Raw genomic sequence first — 24,893 nt, 5'->3', positions numbered from 1 at the left:
AATAACTAAGAGAAGGGCATGCTTATTTTAATTCTCTATTCTTTTAAGGCATCTCTGAAAATCTGCCTTTCCTTTCCCCATCCCTACTACATACAGAGAACAAATGTCCCCAGTACTTTTTCTTGGTCCTGGTTGTTTTCATTTATAGGCACAGTAACTCTTTCTGCTGAATTTTAAAGTATTCTGTCTTGTAGGAAGTACCACAAATCAGAGAATATGGCTGCATCTCTGTGTTTCAACATTGTTTATGTAAAAAAGCTAATGAAATGGGAAAAATGGAAGGAAAGAGGTTTGTGTTTATAGGGTAGGTCCTTTTGTCCCTTTCCCAGTCTTTCCAATCTCTTCTGTTTCTTTAAAATCTCATAAAATATTTTGTTTATGTTCCTGTATCAAATATGTTAATAAGCACATAATGCTGTAAAGGAAAACATGGCTTTCTTTTTCCAAAATTTCCACAACTGGTGTAACATCTCTTTTGTTATAATTGATTTTCAAGTTTGTTTAAAATGTTTCATGAGGCGTAACCTATTGAAATGAGTCATCTAGTTTTCAGGGTGTTCTGGGAATAAAAGGTTCCTGTAAAATTTAGGTGTAAAAACACTACGAAAAAGGTAGCACTAGAATATCTCTCCCTAAAAATGTTGAAAATGAAGTTTGATTTTTTTATTTGAAAGAACAGTTCAACTCACCATCAATTACACTCAGAGCTCATTATGTTTGTGCTGTTATAATTACCAGTCCTTTTATGTCTTAGGTCTTTCTTGTAGCTCTTTGGAAGAGTATTTTGGTTTTGATGCACAGCTGCTTGTTTCACACAAGTTCTACCTCAAAAAGGAAGATCTGATATCAAAATGCTGTTGTTAGCTGTGAAAAGCAATCACAGCCACCATTTTTTTATGTTTCCTCAAAAGGCACATATGAGACATTTCAAAGTGTTGCACTGAAGTGTTTCACAACATTAATTTTGTTTTCTTTAAGCAAGCCCCTGAACTGGTGCTTTGGATGTGTCATGGATCCCATACACACTGTTGCTTCTTTAAAAGACAAAACTCCGGAGTTCTTATACTGTGTGGTATTTTACTCCTTAAGTAATCCTATCCATATTGCTCTTGGCATATGAAGAGGTGGAATAATTTGAAGTCAGATTCTGAGAACTGAGAGTTAAAAGGAGAGACTTTCTCTAGCACTTCTCTCAGTATTCATTTCTGTCTGTGAGTCTATGGACTAACCAGATTTAGCTTTTTAATATTTTCCTTCATATCAGCAGGATTTGACTTCATTTCTGTCTTAAAGTGCAAAGGTGGTCATGGCCATGGCATGTAATTTTGTTGTGGTGATGTCCTTATGATTTCAGGGGGTTTCACCCTCTTTACTGCATGCCAGAATTGTGTTTATTTTAATATTCCCTGTTAATCTCCACACCCTTAGTGAGGCATAATGATTCTGCTCCTCTTCATGTTGCATCTTGAATAAAACTGTCTGTGGCTAGTACAATTTGATTTGAATTCAATATTTTCAAGTGTGTATTTAACATTGAGGTAAAACAAATCAATTGGACCCTCAGGCAAGTTAGGGCTGGAGACACCTACTTTGTGAATTTAAAGCAACTTTATGGGGCAGGCAGGTACACAGATGATCAGCTCAGCCAAAACAGTGCTGCCTCTAGGCATGCACAGTACAGCATGTTAGTTATCCAAGGGTAACTAACAAGGATCCAAAGATGTGTTCGTCAGGGACACGTTTGTCTTCCTGTCCTTTAAATGGCTTAAACCACATTTTTGTGAACACACTTCAGGACTTTGTTGCTCATATTTGACCTAAGTTGTATTAAAGATGTTTAAATGCACATTTGGATTTCATCCTGAGTACCCAGTAATGCTGAATAGAAAAAATATGCAAAAGGTCTCATAGAACCTACTTTTGGGACAAAGAAAACATTTTAATTTCCAAATCAGTAGCAGGAAGTAACACCAATGCAGTAGCAAGGCAATAACAGGATTTATGTGGATGCTTGTGGCACTGAGGCCCAGATAAATATGTAGAAGCTCACGCCTAAATATAGTTGAGATACTGTATCATTAGCAGATTTGCTGAGAAATTTTCCTCTTCTTGAAGTCAAATTACCAGAGAGGAAGGGACTGGGGGGAGCAGGAGAGAAAAAGAGATGGCCAGTGCGCTGCAGAATGCTTTCCCAAAGAATTTGGGGGCAGAAGGAAGTTTCAAATCAGAATTTTTATGGCAGGATTTTATCTCCCCAGGTTGGTGGAGAAGATCTGGACTGTATATTTAGTTGTCAGGTTGTTAGATGAGGGCTTCCACGTGGTAGTGCCATCAGGGCCCCTGCTGTGTTTGGGACCTACAGTGTACTTTGAAAGATGCATGCTCACTGTTATTACATGGAGATAAGCTGCAGTATATTTTTATCTATGAAATGTTTTGTGCATTGAATATCAAGTTTGACAGGCAGAGAAGCAATTTCTGTGGTCGCTGGTTGCTGGTTCTTACCCCCTGCTATTACAGAGAAACAACACCATCCCGAGTTTTACTTGCATGACAATTTCTCTGGTGAGTAAAGAGATACAAGAGATTTCAAATGAGTTGACCTTGCTATAAATAAACTTAGCTATACATGAGAAAAACAGAATTACACTAGTTTTGTCAAGCTGGCCATAAAACTGAAATCCTCAGACTGAAAATACTGCAATTGCCACAGAATGCTGAAATGTCATCTCATTTCTTTGCAAATCTAACCTCTCAGTAATTGTAAACATAATTTGATGGAAAGTCCATTGGAACAATTTGCTGATCTTTGACATTCTTATTATGTATAATGCTTTGTAAAACATTATCTGAAATCATCTAGTATGGAATTTTTTTTTTCAGAATGGCTGCTGTGACCCTGTTTTTGAGATATAGGAAAAAAAAATATTTCAAGAAAAAATAAATTATTAGAGGAAGACAAGGCCCTTTCTATCACATAGAGATTTCCTCTGCTAACATACAGCTCATTTCTGCAGTATAATTTCTAAGGTTTTATGTGAACTCCTGCTCCCTGATTCAAGTGTGTCCATTACTAGAAAGTAGGAGAAAAGTAATTGGAGAGCCTGTTGAATTTTTGAAAGTATAGATATAACAGTGATGGCAACAATGTTAAGACAACACAGAAAGAACCATACATCTTAAAGCAATAGTAGGATCTTAGCATCCCTTTGCAGGATGCTGGTTTATTATTAACTCTGTGAGTTAATTATTAACTTATATTAACTTATTTATTTATAAATATTAACATATATTATTAACTTATGCGAAAGTAGATATTACTGGGATGAGAAAGTAGATATTACTGGGATGAAAAAGACAACTGAAGCCAGGAGGATATAGCTGTACATTTTTTTAAACATTAGTTCTCTGCTACTTTTTGTATCAGCAGACCTACATCTTCATTGATTCTATTATTAAAATGGAACAACTTTTCCTGTTAAATTCAAGGTTATTTATGAACCCAAGAGTTCATGTCAACCTGTTTAACAATGTTTAACAACATCCCTAATATTTCTCTGTTTGTTCCCATAATCTGAAAGTTGAATCATCCTATTTCTGGCTTATTTCCATTTTTCTGTTTATTATTATCTCCATCAATTACCTGGTGTGAATTACTTATAGTAATGTAGCTGTGCAAGGCTATCTTGCTCAGTCTCATCTCTCAGAAATAAAGGCATCCAGCTACTAATTTCTTCATTATGCAAACACATGATAATAGACACTCAGTTTCCTTTTCTCCAAAGAACAAAAAAATATATCCAACAAAAGCTTAGTAAAAATTCAACTCACAAAAGTCAATTTCAAATGTTTTTAAATACTATTATCTACTATTATGTAAGGTATTGTTTGTAAAGACAGGTGAAGTACCTGCCTTACCCCTGCTACCATGGTGTCTCAAACTCACTCGTTGTTCTATGAGTCATTCTGTGAGTCAAGATCATTCATTGTTCATGAGTCTCAATTTATTTTAGGGGAATTGAGGCACAGAAAAAGAAAACACTTTACCAAAGCGCACAGTCAGGTATTTGTTGGATGGCATCCTGATTTTCCGTGCTTATCTCTGGAAAATCTAACCTTCCTCTCAAGGGAACACCTCCCCATCCTCGAGGCCTTACACGTTGCTGTGAGCAGCCTAGCTCATCGCTAGGCAGAGCAAGGTACCTTTTCATGATTTTACTGGACTGCAATGTCTAAAAAACCCCTTTTCCCCTTTAAGTACTGAAATAGATTTTGCAGGAACAGGCCACATGCTGCCTCCTTGTCCCAGGTGACAAGAGCAGTACTTTGATGAAAGGCTGCTGCCAGCGAGGGGGACTCTTTGATTATGCACTGCCCAGCACCGTGGGCTTGCTGCTGCTTCTGGCGCCAGACCCAGACATGCTGATGGCAGAGAGAAGCTGTCGCAATGGGCTCTAAATTCATGAAGCTCACCTCTGCAGGAGGAGGAGCAGCTTGATAAAGCTTTCTAGAGAGCTAGGAAGGCTAAAAACACTGCTTCTCACAGCTAGAGGAAGAGCTCCTAGCTCCTTCTGTAGTTTATCTGTGTCTCCTTTGGTAGCCAGTGTCTTGTAAACTGAAGCTGGGATCTAACAATCCAGTTCCAACTCAACAAAAACACTTTATCTTGTTTAAAGTCCCACTTGTTGCATACTACTTGCTTTACCACATTAAAGGCTGTAATAAGTGGGAAGCTTGAAATATCCATATTTGGCTTCATATGCTCAACCTTTCAGAAAGAATCTCTGGTTTTCAGGTGAATGTAGTATCTGCGAGCTTCATGTTGGGAATGATATTGTTATAGATGCTAGTGAGGCAGTCATAACTAAGATTTTGCTGACTAACAAAAGCTTCTGAGTTGAACAGAATATCATCATGATCAGATCACATTTTTGGAGTGTGTCTTTAGTTTTCATCAATTTAAGCACACAGAATGCTTCAGGGAGAAACATCATGTCCCTTACATGGCTATAACCTAAAGGGAATGGCCTTATTAGGATGGAAGGGAAGAAGGAAAGAGATAAAGGAAAGTTGCTCAGCAATGACATTGGGAAGAGTCGTGTTAATTCCAGCTTTGTTTGGAACGTTGTTTTTTTGCTTTCACATTTTGTGTTCATGCTTTCCTAAAGAGAGGGATAAGTTCTTGGAGACCTTTTAAGAGGAAATGTCATTTAATGAACCACTTCAGTTAAGAGTGGATGCCAAGTGATGTAGGCTAATGAGGCAATTTAGAGTGAAGGGATTATATGGAAAATCTCACGCAGTTAAAACAAAATAAGAACTAAATAGGGAAAGGAAGAGAAAGTTACTTGTTGGAGTGATCAAACAGGAGATGAGCAGAATATTTCTAGAGCAAGAAATGCCAGGAAATGTTCCTAGGCTTATGAATGCTTCCAAGAACTTTTTCCAGACCAGTGCCTAGAAGGAAACCAATTTTAACCACTGCAGTACAAAGATGCTGTCCTCTGAAGAGCTGTAGATCAACAAGGGCTTTCTGCTGGGCTTTACAACAAGAATTTAAAGGGTCAATAATCTCTTTGCTGAGTAGCAAATTGATTTACACAGAGTGTCCTGGTATACTTTATGGCCAGAATGAATGTTCAGCAAGAAGTACCAATGTGATATGGTAGACTAGAAATATCCATAGTTTGTCTAAGGGAGGAGATTTGTCTTTTCTTAAAAAAATAAGCACTGGTATTTTCAATTTTGAATTAATTTTGTTGTTGTTTTGTGAGTTGTAAACCTCAAGGAGCTGTAAATCATAAGAAAGAACAGCCCTTCTCACCATAATTAGTTGCTCTGTGAATATCCCATACACATTTTTTCCCCAGCCTTTCTTTCTTACCATAAGTTTTTTAAAAGACCTTCAGTAATGTAGTGAATTATAACTCTCCACATATTGCAACCACCACTCCAAGGAGAGGTGTAAAGTAAATGGAGAAATGGCAGCAGCATTATTTCCTATTTTCCCCTTGAAATTTCTGTTGTTTCTTTTTCAGGTAGCTGGTTGGGATTTTTTTTTAATGAAAGACCATGAATCTTTGAATTTTGGTTCAAAGAGAGGCCTGCATATTTTCAGCAGATAGAGGATAATTTGAAACTATTGACATATTTTGCAGGACTTTTCAAAGTTCTCCTCAAGAACTGTTCCAGCCAGCACACCATTTACTCTTATTTCCCGAGTGTTAGACTTTTTACAGCTTTCCAGCATCAGGAACAGGCTCAGGCTATTATTAAACTGGGTTTTCTGTTTTCAAACAGCGCAAGCACAATCGGCATTTAGTAAAATAAACATGGCCCCATCATTTCTTAATGCCTTGCTTAACAACTTTAAGATTAGACCTCGTCTCCCATACTCCCAGTAGGCAGCATTTAAGCAGTGAGTAATATTTCTGTCTGCCGTAGTCAAGTAGTCCCAAATGTAAGTAATTTACAGGGTGGCATTAGGGACTGTTAGAAGAGACATATTGTAATGTGTCACTGAAAATCAGCCTGCCTCTGCACGTTTGATCAACAGCCAGATGGAGGCTTTTATCACATTTATTTAATCTGAAATATACATAGTAATTACAGTGGACCTCTGATTTTTCCAGTCCTCATTGCTGTCTCAAGAGAAGGTAGGAAATGAATCTGTCAGTTACAAACTGGTGTGGATGTGACCCCTTTGGTAGCATCCAGATATATTGCAGCTTGTGATGCCGACATTAGAGATCATGAGTGCTGCTGGAAATGAAAGCATGCTGCCGAGTTAAAAAAATAAAAATAGGCCCATAAACCAAAAACTGTGTAGCTTTATTTTTTTTTTATGAATACAAAAAGCCTTTTGGAAAGCAAAGATCAACCTTATTCTTAGTAAATCCATTACCAATCAATGGCATTAAGAGCAAACAGTCTCTTACTAACAGCTGGACGGTATTTAACTTTAAGGCATCTGAAAACAACAAGTCTTAATGTTCCCAGAGGAGAATTTGGTTAAGATATTGAATTCCATCAAGCATGTCATTATTAAATGGGGAAAATATTGTTGTTTCCATTAGTACAGAGTTGGCATAAATAATGGATAGCATTCCATTAAACCACAGGCAAAAATTCAAACAAATTGAAGGTAGTTTTATTGCTTGGACAGAAACTTCACTAATGGATATTGCCATTGCCCCACAGAATTTACATGAGATTTTTATGCCCTAATTAAAACATCTCTAAAAGATGCCTCATACATTACCGGGGGTGCTCACCTTCCTATCAATAATTTACTCTTCTGTTACTCTGCATTACAACAGTCTCTGCTAATGTCTCTCACATCTCTGTTTCTGAGATGAGCTGGGTCAGTCAACAGGCTCTTTTGGATCAGTTACCCTATCTGCAAGTATGCCTGGCTAATCTTCTAGAGATACAATGACAGATAAAATATGCTATTAACTGCCAAAGAGGAAATTCTGTTACAATTACTCATACTGAGTAGTCCCACGACAGATTAAATTGCTGTTCAGCATGAATAAGGTGTCAGATTCTGGCTGTAATTGGCTGGTTTACTTGGGTGTTTTGATGTCATTATAGACTTATAATTATTCTAATCTGATTTGGTAAGAAAAAGTTAGTATGACAAGCATAAAGAATTCATTCGAACAATGGGTTTTCTTCCGCCACAGAGTAAGTTTTAATTACAACTGCTTTTCAATTAAATTAAAACTGCCCTTCTTGGGTTTAAAAATCTCATTAACATATTCAGTGCAATGTACCTTATGCCGCTGTGATTCTGTTCATGCCTCTCTGATGAAGGTGTCCCTGGAGGTGTTTAAAAGACAGGTAGATGAGATGCTCGGAGATATGGTTTAGTAGTGGACAGGTAGGGTTGGACTCTATGATCTCAGAGGTCTTTTCCAACCAGGTGATTCTATGATTCTGTGTACAACCATAAATGTTCTCAGCTAGCTTAACGTCTGTGGCTCTGCTTTCGTGGTGAGAAAGCCTTCTCCATAGCTTCTGCCATCAGGAACAGCTTTGTCTCCATCGCTACACTTCGGTGAACCTCCCCATTTATTTCATACCATTTCTGATAGCATGTCTTTCCTGCACTGCTTACTTGAGGTGGTATTTATTATTCGAGCTCTGCAGTGGTACTGGTTAGCTCTGAGAAGCAATCTGTGAGGGAGTTTTATGTGTAACAGCATAAAAACCAAGTGACCAAAAAAATCACAGTGGAAACATTTATATTACTTTCTAGAAGTCTTAAGCTGTTGGGGCTTCCTTGAGCTTAGCAGAATAACTTCCTTAAACATGTTGAGCAATTAGTCTCTTAGCAATTTCACCCTAGTTCATGATGTGTAGTTGTGGTGATAATGTGCTGTTTTCTCATGGTATGTGAGAGATAAGGCAGCGAGAGACCATCTGAGTGCCTGGCCCAACCCCTGTGACGGCACGCAGCAATAGATGCCTGCGCTCAGAAAACCCTGCTGAGCACAGGTCCCACGCTCCCTTCCCGTACAATCATGTTCATATTCTCTCTACCAAATCCAACTCTGTACAAAGTGCCCAAAAGCCACAACTAGAAGGTACTACAAGGAAGGGAGCAGAAGAGTATGTTGGCATCTCCAGTCTCTGTGTTAATTAGACAATGGTTCATTATTTGTATGGATAATTTAACTTCTGATGACAGGAAAAAGAGTTGGGTACACACCTACTCCAGCTGATGCCTGTCCTTTTTTTGATTGAAAAGAGCAAGAAGAGCAGTGATCCTCCTGTATTTATTGATGGAAAGTCATCAGAGGAAAGATAACACTTATGAAATGTGGTTTTTCTCACAAAGTAGGAAGCCATGCATCTTGATATTCTAAGTAGGGATGGATTCTTCCTTCTTTTCTTTTCTTTTCTTTTCTTTTCTTTTCTTTTCTTTTCTTTTCTTTTCTTTTCTTTTCTTTTCTTTTCTTTTCTTTTCTTTTCTTTTCTTTTCTTTTCTTTTCTTTCAAGAATCTAATAGTCTGAAGTTTCCAAATTTCAATCTGTTTTTTCTTTTCTTCAATGAAGGCACTGAGCATTCGGAAACTTCACAAAAAGATGAACATTAAAATGCTGGAAGCAGAGTTAAGACATTACCTGCCTGTTGCTGCAGCCCACAGTGGACTCATTCAGGGAGAGAAACTTAACAGGGAAATTCTACAGTCATCTGTACCAGTTGTCTCTTTCCATACAGCCTCCTGTTTCAGTAGCCAGAAGTTAGAGCTGAACAGGCTGCAGGTATTTCTTCAAACCCTGAATTGACTTAATTATCCTCTGCAGAAAATAGGATGAAGACAAAGAATTACAGATTTTAGGTTTTTTTTTTCCTAAGACAAAGTCTGAAGCAATTAATGAGTTTATTGATGGACAAAAAATATAATACTGTCAATAAGAAAAGTCTTTTATGTGCTCTAATTAGAGGAACTGTTTCCTTCATGGAAGTGGAGCTTTTAAAGCAGCATTAAGGGAAAAAAAAAATAAAAAAAAAAATTAAAGAAAGCTGTGTCAATGATACAGGGCACAAAATCTGGAACAAGGCTCTAAGGACCCTGAAAAATACTGTTAAGCTTTTCATCTTAACATTGTAGGTATAGAGCTCTCTTATTAGCATTGCAAAAAAAAATACATTTACAAAATAAATAGATATGGGTAATGTTTTTATTTACCTTTGACAAGGGCTACCTACTTAAAAATACACATCAAAAGACATTTGGGTTTTTCTTTCCACTGAAAGAAGTCTTAGATTCACGAGAACAACATGAACTCTTCAAAAGGAGCTGTAGGTTCAGCTGCTGAAATATTCGTGTGGAACTTTTATCCTTCTGGGATGTGGGCTCTTCGTAATAGGAATGTATATATAATTCAGTACTGTGAAAAAACCACTTAGAGGCAAAATGTGCCAAATGTGCTGCTGCAGTAACGTAGGAAGAAAAGGCTCTCAATTCCTTTGAAGGTTTACAAGTCAACTTTTTTTATTTTCCCCTCTGCCTGTCTTCTCTATGCTTGATGATGTTCTACTATTAAAATAGCAGTTTATATATGCTGTATATTACTACAGTGGTTTGTTCTTCTTTGCTTCAGGCACTGAAAGGAGAAAGAAGCTTGTCACATATTTTAAGTTCAGCATTGGTGAATAACAAAACACATTTTCAACAAATTTCACAAGCAGCCCCTTTGGGCAGCTCCTCTTTGCAATTTAAATGAAGGCGCAGAAACTTTCTTTTCCCCGTTAACAATACTTTACAAGTTTCACGTACATGTGTTTTAGTGGTTAGCAGTATATTACAAAATGAGATTAAAAATACCTGTTTCAACACTCCAGGCCAGGAAAAATGCCCAAATTAAGAGGCTAAAATGGGTAAATTCTACTTAACTTACCAGCATTTATCACAGACAGCTCTACTGCCACTTTTCCTAAAGCAAATACCTTGTCAGCTATCGCTTCAGTCCTACCTCCCATCCATTTTATGAGTAAATTCCTATTTTAGGGTTTTTTTCCTACTGGTGTTAGACAAATCATTGAGTTTTTTGTAGATTTCTTTAGGTTTGATTTTTTGTTTGTTTGTTTGTTTGTTTGTTTTCCCAAAGCTTACATTTGTGGGACACTTAAAAATTACATGGACCCTATGGCTAAATCCAGTGAATGATATTAGCCTGAATATGTTTTCAAAACCAAGTTTGTTCCATGAGCTGCAGAAAGAAATCTCTGGTTTCTGACAAGATTGTGCCTCCTGGTTGACTACCTTTTTAACTGAATTATACAAATCTTGCAGTGTGAGCTGACCTGTTATGAGACAAGAAGGAAGAGGAGCAGGAAGAGTGGGTATGGAAGAAGGGAAAAAAGGTGAAGTGGGAAGGACTCAGGTGTTGTAAATGCCACTTAACCAGGTGAAAAGCTTCAAACAGGATCTGTGCCATAATCGACACCGAATTACTCACAATGGAGAGAAACCTCTAATGAAAAATTAATTATTGGCCACAGATTTTGACTGAAAGTTTCGTCTGTGTTAGGGTTTTCTAAAGGCATCCTTCCTCTAGGTTCTCTAATAAGGTCTGAGCTTCTGCCGCAACCTGTCCTTTCAGGTTAGTTATAGGAAAACAATAATCTGGAGGTCTTTACTGTCTCTTAAAACTCATTGTACTGGATGCGAGGTTCTTCAATTTGGACAGAGTGAAAGAGCATGATCACATGAACCATCTCTCCTTAGGAAATTAAGCTGAAATGCACAGAAGTTTCAATGGGTAATATTTCTAATTTAACTTGCATTCACTGGTGGACTTCACAAAACCCAAAGCTACTTGCATCCCATAGTTTTTGCAGTTTGTTCTCCTCTGTCTAAGTCACTTAAAAGTAGTACAGCTGTAGATGTCTCATGATTTTTGGTTCCTTGCTCGATTTTCTTCAGAAACACTCACTGGCTCCCACCACTCATTTTCACCCTGCCCTCATGTACAACAATTCCACAGCCCTTCAGATATGACAGAGCATTTTTTTACTTTTTATCCTATTTAGATTTCTCCACTCTAAAATGCACATTGCTTTACTGATCTGATTTTGAGCCAGGCTCTTCGAAAAATTGCTTTTGCAAAAGTATGAAGTATTGGCAAGTTGTACTGGGGGTGATAACAAGTTCTTGAATATGGGGAAAGAAACAGGAGTCACTTGAAGAGATTTTTCTGCCACAGAAATGGTAACATGGAGCCATGCCCCAGGATCCCTTGCTGGAGTGGTTGTGTTGCCTCAGCAATTGATTATTCATGAAATCAGTAAAAGTGACTCTAGGCTGGTGGTTTCGGTACTTGTCTGAGAAATGGGACATCTCTGTTCTTTTCCCAGCCTTAAGGAACAGTAATTTATGAATAATACATCTGTTTACATCTTCATTTTGTGAAATCTGTTTAAGCTCCACAGCAAATTAGGACTTTTATTTCCAATTTTTCTTTTAGTAGAAACGATCAAAACAAATTATTATTTTGGATGCCTTAAACTTGGGTACATCTCAAGCTCAAGAGTGGTGGGTTTTTTTAAACTGCAGTACCTAAGCTAAAAATACACCTTAACAAAATTCTGCAATAAAGGGGGCTACTTGAGCATATATTCCCCAAAATATACCATTTCAGTATTCATAAATGTGCTTGTTCTCAGGAAAGGGTTATCTGACCCTTTCCTACAGCCTGCTCAGTTAAGTCAACTATGCATAAATAAGAACAAAACTTATGCAAGAAAAAAAAATGAAATTAGATGAATAAGTAACATATATTTTATGCAAAAGTATGAAAAACTGTTCCAAAATTTCTCTGCTTAACTAATATGTGAATTCATATCAAAATGTTCTACACTGAAACTTTGTCAGCAGGTCATAAAAAAGCACATATGTACTTATTTAATAGGTCTAAAATGTGTCTGATGTGTTTCATTTCTTAATGAATGATACATTTTTTTCCTCTTAGTCACTTTAAGTGTGTTATTTCTGTAGGTGTGTGAACAAACAGTAACAGGCAAATCACAGAAGCTGAAAATGGGGGCAACTTCACAGCTTCAGCAATCAGTATTTTGAAGAGGCCTCCTAAACTTAGAACGAAAACAAACAAAAGAGAATTAGGAGCTTTTGTGTCATTATCTTGCTATAAGATTTCCTTAGTCTCATCAAAGGATGAAATAAACAGAAAAAGAACTGATCTTTGAAGAAGATCTAGTCTGATTACAAAATTTTAATTTCACTGTTTCAGGGCACGACTTTTGTAGCTGCCTGTGTTCATGCAGTAAAAAACAGTCTATATTTAAAACAGGAACAGAGTAATTTTTTATTTATTTTTTTTTAATGGAAACAGATGTGTTATAAGTCTTTATTGCACAGTTGCATACTTAAGATTTCATTTGCTGGAGTTATGCGTGCGGCAGGGTAGGATTTACCTGGTAAAGCCCATGAAGCTTATAATGGGAATCTAAAAATAATCTGAATACTGTTCTATTTTTTGGAAAGCAAACTGTGGAGTGGTCAGCACACAAATACAAACTTGGCACTTTCAGGAATTTTAATAGGAATAGCTAATACAAATGCCCAGAAGGAACACTTGGATAATTATACATGTTCACTGTATAAATACCTAAAAGACAAAATGATGTCATTTCCAAACCCCTGTATTTCTATCTTTCAGATCCTGTTCAGGCACATTTTGACATCAGAATTATTTATACACTGATAGATAGTCCCAAGTCTATAATTCACTCGTGGGGCTTAGGTCATTTCATGAATGGCAAAAGTACAGTGCATTACTCTGTATGCATAATGTAAAGCATATTTATATTTAATGCTAACATTATTTTTCTATGAGGAGAATATTTCTATGAGGTGCACTTCCTGTTCAGAATATTGTTTATGTTGTAGAGATTTTAATTTTGAGATGAAAGAATGCTTGTTTCCCAATAAAATGTTGACCACTTTTGAGGATCTTTATTTCCTTCCCTTCCATCTCTTCCTTCCTTTCCTTTTCTATTTTTAAGAAATAAACTGTTCAGTGGTAATATCATGGTAATAGGTCTTTAATAATTTTTTTTGTGGATAAACTTGTCTAGCAATAGTTATCAGTATCATCTGGCTTTGATACCAAGGTTAAGAGATTATAGTAGAAATACAATAGTACCTGTGCATTCCAATTAATACCTAAATTAATTTTAAAGTTAAAAATTTCAACCTATAGCTGCAGTAGAATCTTATTAATCCACACTCATAGGTGGGAACCTTATATGTATGCTGGCTTTAGGTCACTTCATGTAGTCACATCAGGTATGTCAGAGGAGTGTATAGGAGTATAAAATAAATAGGAATTCACCTAAGGATAAAAATAGAGGCATATTCATCTCGGTGTATTGTGAAGATTTTTATCTCTAACGTTTATTAAAGCTCACAGAGGAGGTAGGTTGTAAATCTGGCTATTGAGCTGAGGCTGTACACTGCAATCAGCTTTTCAAAAAATGCCTCTAGATAAAGTGCTGTGCTAACCCTTCTCTGGATTGTACTCTGCATCAGAAAGTATATTATCCCTTAAAATATCTCCTTTCGTTCCTTAATTTTACTGCTAGTATACTTGCAGGAGGTCGCTTGTAGTTGGAGAACGTGTTTGTGCTGCTCCTGGCACAGTGTTGGGCAAGAGCTTCTCCTGCAGGAACATCCCAGCTCCTTAGTGCCCGAACTGGTGCTGCCTTTTTGCTGCAGGGAGGATTTTTACGGCAGCCTTTCTCCAGGCATCACAGAAGGAGGAATTTGCTGGGTGGCTCAAGCAGGCTGACAATCCTGCAGCAAGCTGTCACCTTCTGTTTTCTCAAGAGAGCAGTCACCTCCTCCTTACTCCCCTCGGAAAGCAGAGCTTCTGCAAGGCGTGGGGAAGGGTGGCTGCGTGCTGCAAGCTCTTGCTTTGGGGAGGCAAGACTTCAGCCCTCTTGCTTTTCCCTGCCAGGCATACAGAACTCGTGGACATTTCTTAAATCACCAAAATAGAGCCGATGTGTGCTTGGACTGATTCTGTGTACTGAGTGTAGTGCCACCAACAGTAGCACCATGCTTGGAGGTTCATGGAGATGGAGGAGGGGGCAAGCACAGCTGACTTTTTAAGGTATTTCTAGCTTTTTTTGAGGCCAGTGCCTATTATTTGACATCATGTCCACGGAAGTGCTGTGGCCAGCTTCCCCAGAGTCAGAAGAGAAAGTTGTAGGAGCTCAGAAAGCCAGCGATAAGTGACAAAGCAAAGCCATGCCTGATGGGTTCAGTGACTGCTAAGAGCAGAACTCTCTGTAACAGTGGCCATTTCGCTCTGCTCCAGCAAACCTGGTTCAGTACACCTGACAGTTTACAAAAGGAGGGGAAAACATGATTCTTTAATTCCATCTATATAATGTTATATTTATGTACCCTGTGTCTGTGTAGATAGATCTGTACATCTTGCTGCTATCCCTATCATGGAGGTATATCTCCTTGGCATTATCAGTGGCCCTTCTATGTCTTTACAGACTTGCCTTCTTTTCTGTGTAAATATTTTTCCTGCCTTTCCCTTTTGCAAAGCAAAGAAGTCGTTTGCAAACTATTTGTAGAATATAAACAGCTCCTACAAGGGAAATGCCCTTGAAGCAGTGAGAGTAGACTGATTGCTACATACAGTACAAGCTAATAGCATCTTCAGAGAATTACTATTGCTTCGTAGCAAAGGCATTTTCATTAAAATAGAAATCTTACCGTGATCCTTAGATTGAATTTTTACCTTCTTTTGCATATTTCAGGTGAGTCAACAGTCACAGGTTGCTGGTTCATTGTTCAAAAGCTCCAGAGAATTACTCACCCCTAAGTAGTGCCATTTCCCATGAAATGATTTCCCATTTCTCTTTGCAACTTTTGTGAAGCACCGAGCAAGAGAACGGGCAGATGACCAGCACTGAAAGTTTCCATCTGGCAGTATTCCGAGCTCTCTGCAATAGTAAAATGAACCTGCTAATATATCTAATATCTATTACAGCTTGTTCATGTTGGGCATTAATCGAGTATTCATAGTAAATTCACAAACTGATGCTCGAGAGTGAATTATGATCTTTCAGATTGCCTGATACCTTTATCTGACCAAATTCATGCAGACTCAGCCATGTGCAGAGGAACTTGGCACGGCTGCACTTTATCTGCCTTTTTATTCCTGGTGCAATAGGATAGGAATGAGAGGAAGAGAATATATAAGGGATCCCCACTGAGAATCAATCCTATAAATTATGTATTATGCAGACACTATTCTGCTGATGCTATCTGATCCCCAATTCTCAGTTCCTTGTTTTTCCTTCTATAAATAGCTATGGCCAGGTTTTCAGTTGTAAAATGACGAGGACAAAACCAGAAACCTTTCCCATTTAATAACCTCTGCCAGAGAAAAATAAAGTAATATTTTTCATAACTGTGATGTCCTCAGGGCTTTAACAATCCGGGAATACAAGCAGCACTATATTGTTGATAAGATACTGGTAGTAAAAGTGGGAATAACCATGCTGAATATTAAAGAGGGAAATGCCCTATTTTCAGGATGATTGGTATAAAACTCGGTATTGTGAATTTTCCTGACAGGTTTTGGCTGCTTAGGACTACTTTTGCTTTTCATTTCTCCCTCTAGATCCAAATGCTTTGGCTGGACAGACTGGACCTGACCACGCTCTTATAGGAGGAATAGTGGCTGTAGTTGTCTTTGTAACGCTATGTTCTATAATTCTCCTTGGTCGATACCTGGCAAGACATAAAGGTAAGCCAGATTTAGTGGAAGTTCAGTCACTTTTGGAAGCAAGGCATGATTTCACCTGGGAATGCTGTTGCCTTTTGCCTCCCCCCATCTGCTAAATGATTTGGACTAGAAAGCTCAGTTCACAGTGAGCAAAGTCCCTGAATTTTACCCAGTTTTCCGGTGGACTGGCTAAGGCAAAGGGCATCTCGTTACATGTACAAGGTCATACTGTGCCAGTGATTTAGAGAGACTGAGAGATCAGATTGCCCCTTGGTTTGAGCCCTTAGCTTTAGACACTTGATTACATGATCTCATAGTTTTCACTAGAATATCAAGTCAGCAGAAGATGCATACATTGAGTGAACAAGATTTCTCGTTTTCATAAATTGTGCTAACACTTTAAATGTGTATTTAAAAAGATAATGTTAGAAGCCAGTGGTGAGTTTTCAGATCAGTGACTTTTACCAATGATCTCACTGGAATAAAGGTTTCATTCCTGGGCCAAGCTTTACTTCATTCAGAGATTTAATCTTCAGATTTCTACTCCCTTCATTTTCAATATCTCCTGCCATTAGAAATAACAGGGGTGGAGTGACACTGACTTCTGACCAAGCTTCTCTATGATCCGATTTTGATCTAGTTAATTCCAAAATCATTTCTTGAGATTTAACCTCTGAATGACTTGTAGACCGGTTGTTAAAATTTGGTTGATTCCCTATTCCCACCAAAAACAAACAAAAAAAAAAAGTGAAGAGAGGATTAGTGTTGGTATTAACTCATTAAATCTTATTTTAGACAGGATAATCATATGGGTAGCAGCTAGAAGCTGATAAAACCATCTTTTTAGTTTGATTGGACTGTGTGGGGGGAAACCGAGATTCTTTTAAAGAGCCAGTGAAAGTGTGTCTTTTGTTTTACTTTCCTGTGTGAACACGTATACATCTTATGCCAACATAAATAATGCTTTTCATATAGGGAAAGTTGACTGTTGTACACAGTTCTTTTTATTCGCATCCTGAGCATAAAAATTTCTGTGATAGTATAATTTGAGTGGTGGATTCAGTTAATAAAACTGCCTCAATTTTGTAATTCATGGAAGTGACTATGATACAATTCTGTAAAATTAAAGTATAGATACGATAATGAAAAAATAAAAATGCAAAAATAATTGGTTGCCTTTTTTAAGAAAATAAGCATTTATGAATATCTAAGTCTTCAAAGTTGGTTTGTTTTTTATGGGTAGCTGTTCCATGAAATAACCAAGATTTTTCACTTGCTCTATAATTGCAAAATATATTGCATATTACTGCAGTTAGATAAAGTGGATTTTTATTAAAAGATTTATTTGATTTATTGTGGATATGCTTGAATTTGTGCATGTGCATTATCAGTACTAATACTACAAGTATTTCTTAAGACATATTAGAAAGTTGAGCACACCTGTGTGATTTATACTAAAATTCTGTTAGAAATATTTGTCCATTCATGAAGCAATCGGGCCACTGTTAGAAATATACTTCCTATAATGCAATGTAAAGCTAAAAATATCCTAATCTATCATTTTTTTATTTTTTTTTTTCTTTTCTGTTGTACTAATTCCTGTAGGAACATATTTAACAAATGAAGCAAAAGGAGCTGAAGATGCACCTGATGCCGACACAGCCATTATCAATGCAGAAGGCAGCCAAGTCAATGCAGAGGAGAAAAAAGAGTATTTCATTTAGATGCAGAGCTAGAATCTTGGAGTTTGACTTATCAAGCTGACTGCTGGAGAAAACTGGCTATCATTGCTCAGAATTCATTTCTGCCATCTTCTGCTATCTTTATTAACTCGCATACCTGCTATAAGTAGCCAGTTTATGCCAACAATCAGCTGTTGACATCATCATTCTATAATTACAGTATCATGCGTAAAGCAGGACATTTCTTATTGCCTAAAATTCATATCCACTGCTCTCTTAACATACAGTGCTTGAATATACAGCCTTAACAATGTTAATCATCATCTTAATCCAAGTTTTCTACATTTTTAAATGTTATGCAACTTTCTTCTTTTTCAGTTTTATCATGTCCCTACTAGTATGTCATAGAACAATGTTCATAACAAATACTATTAGGTAAGGACCTAATTTACTTACATAAAATGTTAAGTCTAAGATTAGAGGTTTACAAAGAATGTTTTATACATATCTATCTATAAGTCAAAAAGCAACCTGTTTTTGAAACATATGCCCTAGGAAAAAACGCAAACTGAAATATTTTTAGTATAGTTTCTTGTATGCTTGGATTTGGTGGGAAAAAAAAAAGTCCACTGAACATTTTTTGTTGTTGTTGTTGTTTTGCTTTGGTTTGTTATGTTTTCAATGGTACCTTGACAGCAGTGCCATGTTTCAGTGGTAAAACCATGCTGAATAGCTATACAGATTCTGCAAAGTTAGATCATAGTGTTTGGTTTGAAACAGATTTGTCCTGCCCTTTTACTGCTTTTTGGGATCGCAAAGATTAGAGAACTTTCTGAGTTAATTTCTGTTTTTATAATTTATTTGCTTCACATGAACTCACCTGCCTACTCCAATTTGAAATGTTCATGGGGCACAACTGCAAGGCATTTTAGTATCTGTATATAGTGCATATAATAAATTCAATTAAACATTATTTGATACATATTTAACTTTTTTGGCAGTAGCTAAGTCAGTCCCAAGTAAGCATTTTCTAATGTCCATTATATCCCTTTAGATATGACTCAAATCAATATTCTGAGTAGATAACATGTAATAGTATTTTTTTGTCTGTATGTCCTAGCACTGTTCAGCAGCAAACTTTTCTAGTTCTTGTTAATTTTTTCTTTGTTATACAATGGAAGCACAATGTTATATGGAAAGGTAGTTTTAAGCTAACAACCAGTGCACAGCCTCAGGTTTTAAATTACAACCACATTTGATTAGTATCCTTAAAAAATAATATTGAGTTGCTAAAATTCTCGATTTTTAATTTGGCAGTTCCAGAGCTGCTTCTCTATGTTGGTTTGCCAAAAAAAATTAAAAAAAAAGAAAAAAGAAAAAAAAAAAAAAGAAAAAATAGAAGTGTTAAAACAAAAGATATATGTTTTGTGTATACAGTAAATGGACTAATTCTTTATATTAAATTCCTGTCTATGCATTTTGTGAGGTACAAACTTATGTCACCGTGAATGATAGAGAATTCCTGCCATGCTTTTAGCTCCACAGTGAAAGTCTCTGTTTGGATTATTTCTGAAATTTTTTGTGTAACTGACAGCTGAAAAATCACATGCTCTTAAATATGACAACAAAACACTGTAAGCCCATCGGCTTATTTCCTCTTCCAATGAAATAAAAAGGTTGCTATAACAGCTCTTGGAAATGATTCTACACTGGAGAACGCAAGTGAGTCTAGATGGAGCTCTTGTCTTGCTCCTAAGTTTTGCACCTTTGACAAAAGAGTGTTTCTCTCTGTACTTGTGAAGCCTAAAAGCATGATGGTCTGCTGTAAAGGACTTTCTCCTGGGATTTTATTTTTGTGTGGGGAAGGGAGAGTTTGGAATATGACATCATGTAGTATGGTAAAATGGAAGATAAAGGTGCTGTGTCAGATTATTTATCAGAAGAGTATAAACCTTTTAAGGACAATATTAGAGTATTTTAATTGTTTTTGTTGAAACATTTATCTTGTTAATTTCTAAGAGAAAAGGGTGACGTCAATCAAAGCAGCACTTTTTTTCAAAATATACAGACATAAATAATATGATGTGGTTGAGTGTTAACATAATAAATCATATACAGTATGACATTTTAAAGAAATAAGTCTGCATTGATGTGATTGCATGCTTGTTTTTACAGTTCACTCCGTACCCATCTGTGGAAAAATGCAATAATATGTTAATATAATATGGTAGTTTGAGAGAACCAGGTAGGTGCTACTAGACACATTGAAAACTAGTATAGGTTTACAAGATATTCATGTCTTTCAAAACATACATATGTGAAAGGCTGGCAAAGGAAGTCATTCAGTTTAATACCAAAAATATGGGTTCTTGTCATAACAGTAAGTTACGTTAGTGTGAAACTATCACACTACAGTACAGTATCACATATGACAAGGTTTTCTTTCAGGACCTGGGGCCCAGTTCAGCTCAGCATTTCAGCACGTGCTCAGCTTCAGACGTGGGAGAAGTTCCGTTGGACTGTAAGGCACTATTCATATGCTTAAAAAAAAATAAGTGCTTCCCTGGACAAGGGCCTTATTTGCTCAAGTGGAATTCCCCACCAGCATGGTGTTTACATCTGTTTTCATTCCTCCTAACTCCAGCTTGCTTCAATCGTAGGGTTGTGACTTGAACCATTGCCCAACCAAGGTCAGGTAGGACCTTCAAAAACCAGGATCACCCTTGAGGTAACCATTTCAAACCATTTTCTCCAGTGGCATAGAAACAGCATTTAAACTTGGCAAAAAGAGATCTAAATTGTACTGTTAAAATAGGTTATTTCATTGGTTTTCAGTTAAAACTTCTCACATGTGCTGGTTTATAACAAAGTTGATCTTCCATTATCTTGCACCAAGAAGAGGTATCCCTCTTTTTTGTAAGCAGAACCACGGCTCAACGCTAACGACATTCAGTAGGCTAAAAGCCAGTCATCCATTCTCTTTATCCAAGATCCCATTCTGAAATACCACCTTGATTATGGTGTGAGGTACCCAGTGAGGTGTAAAACGAAAGCCCTGGAGGGGAACCGCCCTCGCTAAAATGCGTGTGACATCCTCTCCCACACGCACTTGCAGAGTAGTTTTCTAAAGACCAGGTAGCTCGTTTCTGCCAGTGTACTGTTTACAGTGTCAGTTGCTGATTATTTTTAAACTTTTTGATGTAGTTTTTTTTCTTTTTCTTTTTTTTTTTTTTTTTTTTTAAATGCTTCAAGAACATTCTCATTCTTTGAACAAGAAAGTGGTGCATCGGAAGACAATGGGTGCATCCTCCCACTCTTTTAGTGTCATCTGACAAACCAAGAAACAGTTTAAGGAACCTGATGATTAACTTGAGGCTCAGAATTTAAGCTCGAACACTTTAAAAAAAGTTTCCACATTACTTAAAGATGGTTCGTCTTGCACTGAGACTACATGAAGAAAACCAACTTTTCTAAATAAGACATGAAAGTTAACATCTTGTGTATTTTCATTACAGTATAATATATATATATATATAACGAAAAGAAAGGACAGAATCATCTGTAATTATGTAATTCATTATTGTAACAGCACTGAAGTTACCATGTACGCACATGTACAGTAGCTATTTCAACAGTTACAGTGTAGTTACATGTAATTCCCTGTAACATAGCAGTTATAGTGTAATTTAGTGCCACTTATTGTAAAGTGTTACCAAAAGGAAAATGGAGTTCTTACCTTTACAATTCCGTTCAAATTAAAGGTAAGTTTCTTAAATTTGCACCATAAATCTGATATTGCATTTCTTAATTAAGGAGGTGATTTAAAACTTCATGTTCACACTGCAAGCTTTCCCCACCGCATATCCAGACTCCTCCAAAGTGTCTAATCTCTACACTCCTAGGAACTGGTAATCTGTGATGAACATACCAAAAATCCAGCTGCTTCAACTTGAGTTGAATAAGCTGTCTGATAGAGAAAAACAAACAATATGAGTAATGCTTTTTATTAAGTGGCACAAAGTACACACTAAAAACTATGCAAAAATATAGGTAAATACAGTGTACTTACATGTAAGTATCTTGTACTTGCTGTGTATGGATATTGGAAAACCGTGTAATTATAATATGCATTTTGATTATTTCAGGCAGGGGGACGATCCCTAACAGTCACAAGGGAAAACTGGAAGGTACATATACAAGCAGTGGATATCCTAATGCAATATGTGTAATTCCTCGACTTGCAATGAAAAACTAATTTATAAATCTGCTTATATCACTCCTCATTCTCACTAGCTTTGCTTTCCATTTCTTTGAGGCCCATGAAATATCACTGAAACACCTTTAGGCAAAGTAAGACACTGACTCCGCTAATGGCTTTGCTGCCAGCCCTCTGTATATCTGGCAACACTGTTCTGTAATCTATTTCTGGCTCAACAGCACAAGTTTCCTCTTTTTTTCTGTCCTCAAGGGAGCCTAGTATGTTAAGATGCTGAAATATGCTGCCATATGCCCTGGTATTTTTAGCATGAACAACAGAGAGAGAGAGTGAGCGGCATTCTTCTGACCCCTATTTTGCTGAATCACCTCACCTGGAATTTCCACTACTTGCTCAGTAATGCCAGGTAATCTTAAATTGTAAGTACAAAATGCTTCCATCAAAGTACAGAGGATGCCTTTAATGATAAAGCTAACGTTTTGTAAACGTGAAGTTTTGTATTACTGATCTTTTTACTTCTCGCCACTTTTCCATCAAGCCCTTCCAGAAAGAATCCACCCAAAGACAGGTAACATAGAATAGCAAAAGAAGAAAAGAATGTTGTAAGCCTTCTTGTGGTTGCCGTTGCTATAACCCTCCTTTGTGTCCTGTCTAACAGGCAAATAGATGTATTTAGCAACTGCCATTAGCATCATTCCACACTGTCCTGTTCCTAGACTATGACATCTACCTCTTAGTCTAAATACTAGCTATGAGATATTTGTATACCTTTTAAAATACTACTGAATCCTTGGTGTAGTATTGAAATTAGATCACTGTTTTTTTGAGGGTTGTTTTTTTTCTGTTAAAAATAGAGAAAAAAATACTGCCTGGGTTCATAATTCTTGCCCTGTTCTTTACTCATTTTGGGATAGTTTGAGCTTTTAACAGGGCATAAGGACACAGCCTCAGCTGGTATAAATCAGCTTCACTCTGTTGCCTTAAATGTGGGCCAATTTACACTGGCTGGGGATTCATCCCAAACAGCTGAAAAATAAACTGCTCTAACATATCAATATTTAGTCAGCATATAACTAGATAATGATGTGCAATCCAACTGCAACACAATTCTTTCCAGTAAGTCACGCAGGTTTGAAGAGCAACTTTTAAAAGCACATGCAAGCTTTTGAATTAAATATGCAATATCAATACTGTTGAGATATTCTGACATGTCTCTTACTTATTTAAACATAATACTGCCAGGGCATGTTTACATTAAAAACACTCAATGCGTAGAGGACAGGGAAGGACTATTGCAAACAATAAGAGAAAATTAAATGGATAGAGCAGCCTTTGATGTCAATGGAGCAGAGTAGAAACTCTTCTCGAGAGCAGGACTTCCCACCTGGTTTTTTTTTCAGAGTGGACCTAAGTACCTCTAAAGCAAATGGGAGTTGTCTACTTGGCACTAACAGCGTTTAGCACAGTTCCTTCTTGCTATCGATGAATCTAACCCAGCACTCTGCACTTGTTCTAACTCAGGAGGAAATAAGGGGACAAACATGGTTTAACAGCACACTTCTGTATCACTCGACATTCTCGGGATGCTCCAAGCTTTGTATGCTTCCAGCAGCCCTTAAGGGAATACTTCCAGCATCTAGGAATCATCTTGTTGCCAAGCCATGTTCATTTTCGTCAGCAATGTTTAATGTTCTCACAACCAGATGGAAGATGGTGTGGAGATATGATGACTCTACAGTACTAGGGGCTTCCAAAGCCTCTCAGTAGATGGAAAAAAAAAAATAAAAAATATATATATATATATATTATTCATGGCTTCTATGTTTACTATAGATCTGCCCTCCATGTTCTGTGTCTTAAGTCATTTATTCTCTGCTGGGCTAAAAGCAGCAGTGCAATTGGAAAGGAGGTAGGGAAAAAACCTCTGTCCTCTGAAAGGAGCAGTCTGTTCTCATCAAAGAAAAGTTCAAGGATTTTTGTTTCTTCTTTTTTTTTCTTTTTTTTGAGGTATCAGGTGCAAAGCCAAACCTGTTGGGGTCAGCACTTTAGCACTTTCCCTGTGTTCAGGGTCAAGCCAGCAGTGTTTCATGTGTGAGCTCTGATCTCACATTTCAGCACAAACTACAGACAACCTTACCCTGCCCTTATGCGTAGTGCTGAAAATCACTGATGCTGTTTTCTTCTAAACACACTCATTTTCTCAGTCTTATTCTACAACAAAATCACTGAAGGGTTTTCATAATAGGTTCAAAAGGAGGGGTTTTAAAATAATAACTTGTAAAGGAAATAATAATGATGATCATCAAGTGTTTATGAAGAGGAGGAAAATCTCTAATTGCTGGACTGAATTCTTGATCACTTCCTTTTTCTCTCCTTTCTATGCATATTGATTTATGTTAATAAATATGCAGTTGCACACGTTGCCCTTTCTCAGTGGAAGCAGATTTGCTTATACCCCTATATAGATTCCATAGAAATATGCAAATATGACCTACAATCATCTGCTTCTGCCTAAACAGTGAGCCAAGGGAGTGAACTCATGGGTTACTGGACTCATATATGTCCTGCTTCCATAAAAGCTAGGTACAGTACACCTATTGATTTCAAAAGAACAAGACTCGAGTCCTTCACACAGGTTTGTGTTGCTATTTGGCTCTTTTGCAACAGAATTACAAAGCATTCCTTTTGCACCCTTTCCTTTTAGTCTAGAT

At 37.0% G+C, this 24,893-nt stretch overlaps 1 protein-coding gene across 1 annotated transcript in view; it reads left to right on the top strand.

Moving 5' to 3' along the window:
* The window catches only part of CADM2 (cell adhesion molecule 2), a 59,784-nt gene extending 39,682 nt beyond the window's left edge, over nt 1-20,102 (top strand). Inside the window, exons 3-4 of the mRNA XM_029085154.1 lie at nt 16,180-16,305; nt 17,890-20,102. Of these exons, the coding sequence (XP_028940987.1) occupies nt 16,180-16,305; nt 17,890-18,008 (245 nt within the window). The 3' untranslated portion in view covers nt 18,009-20,102. The remainder of the gene's footprint in view (nt 1-16,179; nt 16,306-17,889) is intronic.
* Nucleotides 20,103-24,893: the final 4,791 nt, after the last annotated feature.

The sequence above is a fragment of the Antrostomus carolinensis genome, unplaced genomic scaffold (genome assembly GCF_000700745.2).
Source record: "Antrostomus carolinensis isolate BGI_N321 unplaced genomic scaffold, ASM70074v2 scaffold1305, whole genome shotgun sequence".
In the NCBI taxonomy this organism is placed as follows: domain Eukaryota; kingdom Metazoa; phylum Chordata; class Aves; order Caprimulgiformes; family Caprimulgidae; genus Antrostomus; species Antrostomus carolinensis.
The sequence above is the reverse complement of the archived record's forward strand: the minus strand, read 5'-3'. Positions and strand labels throughout refer to the sequence as shown.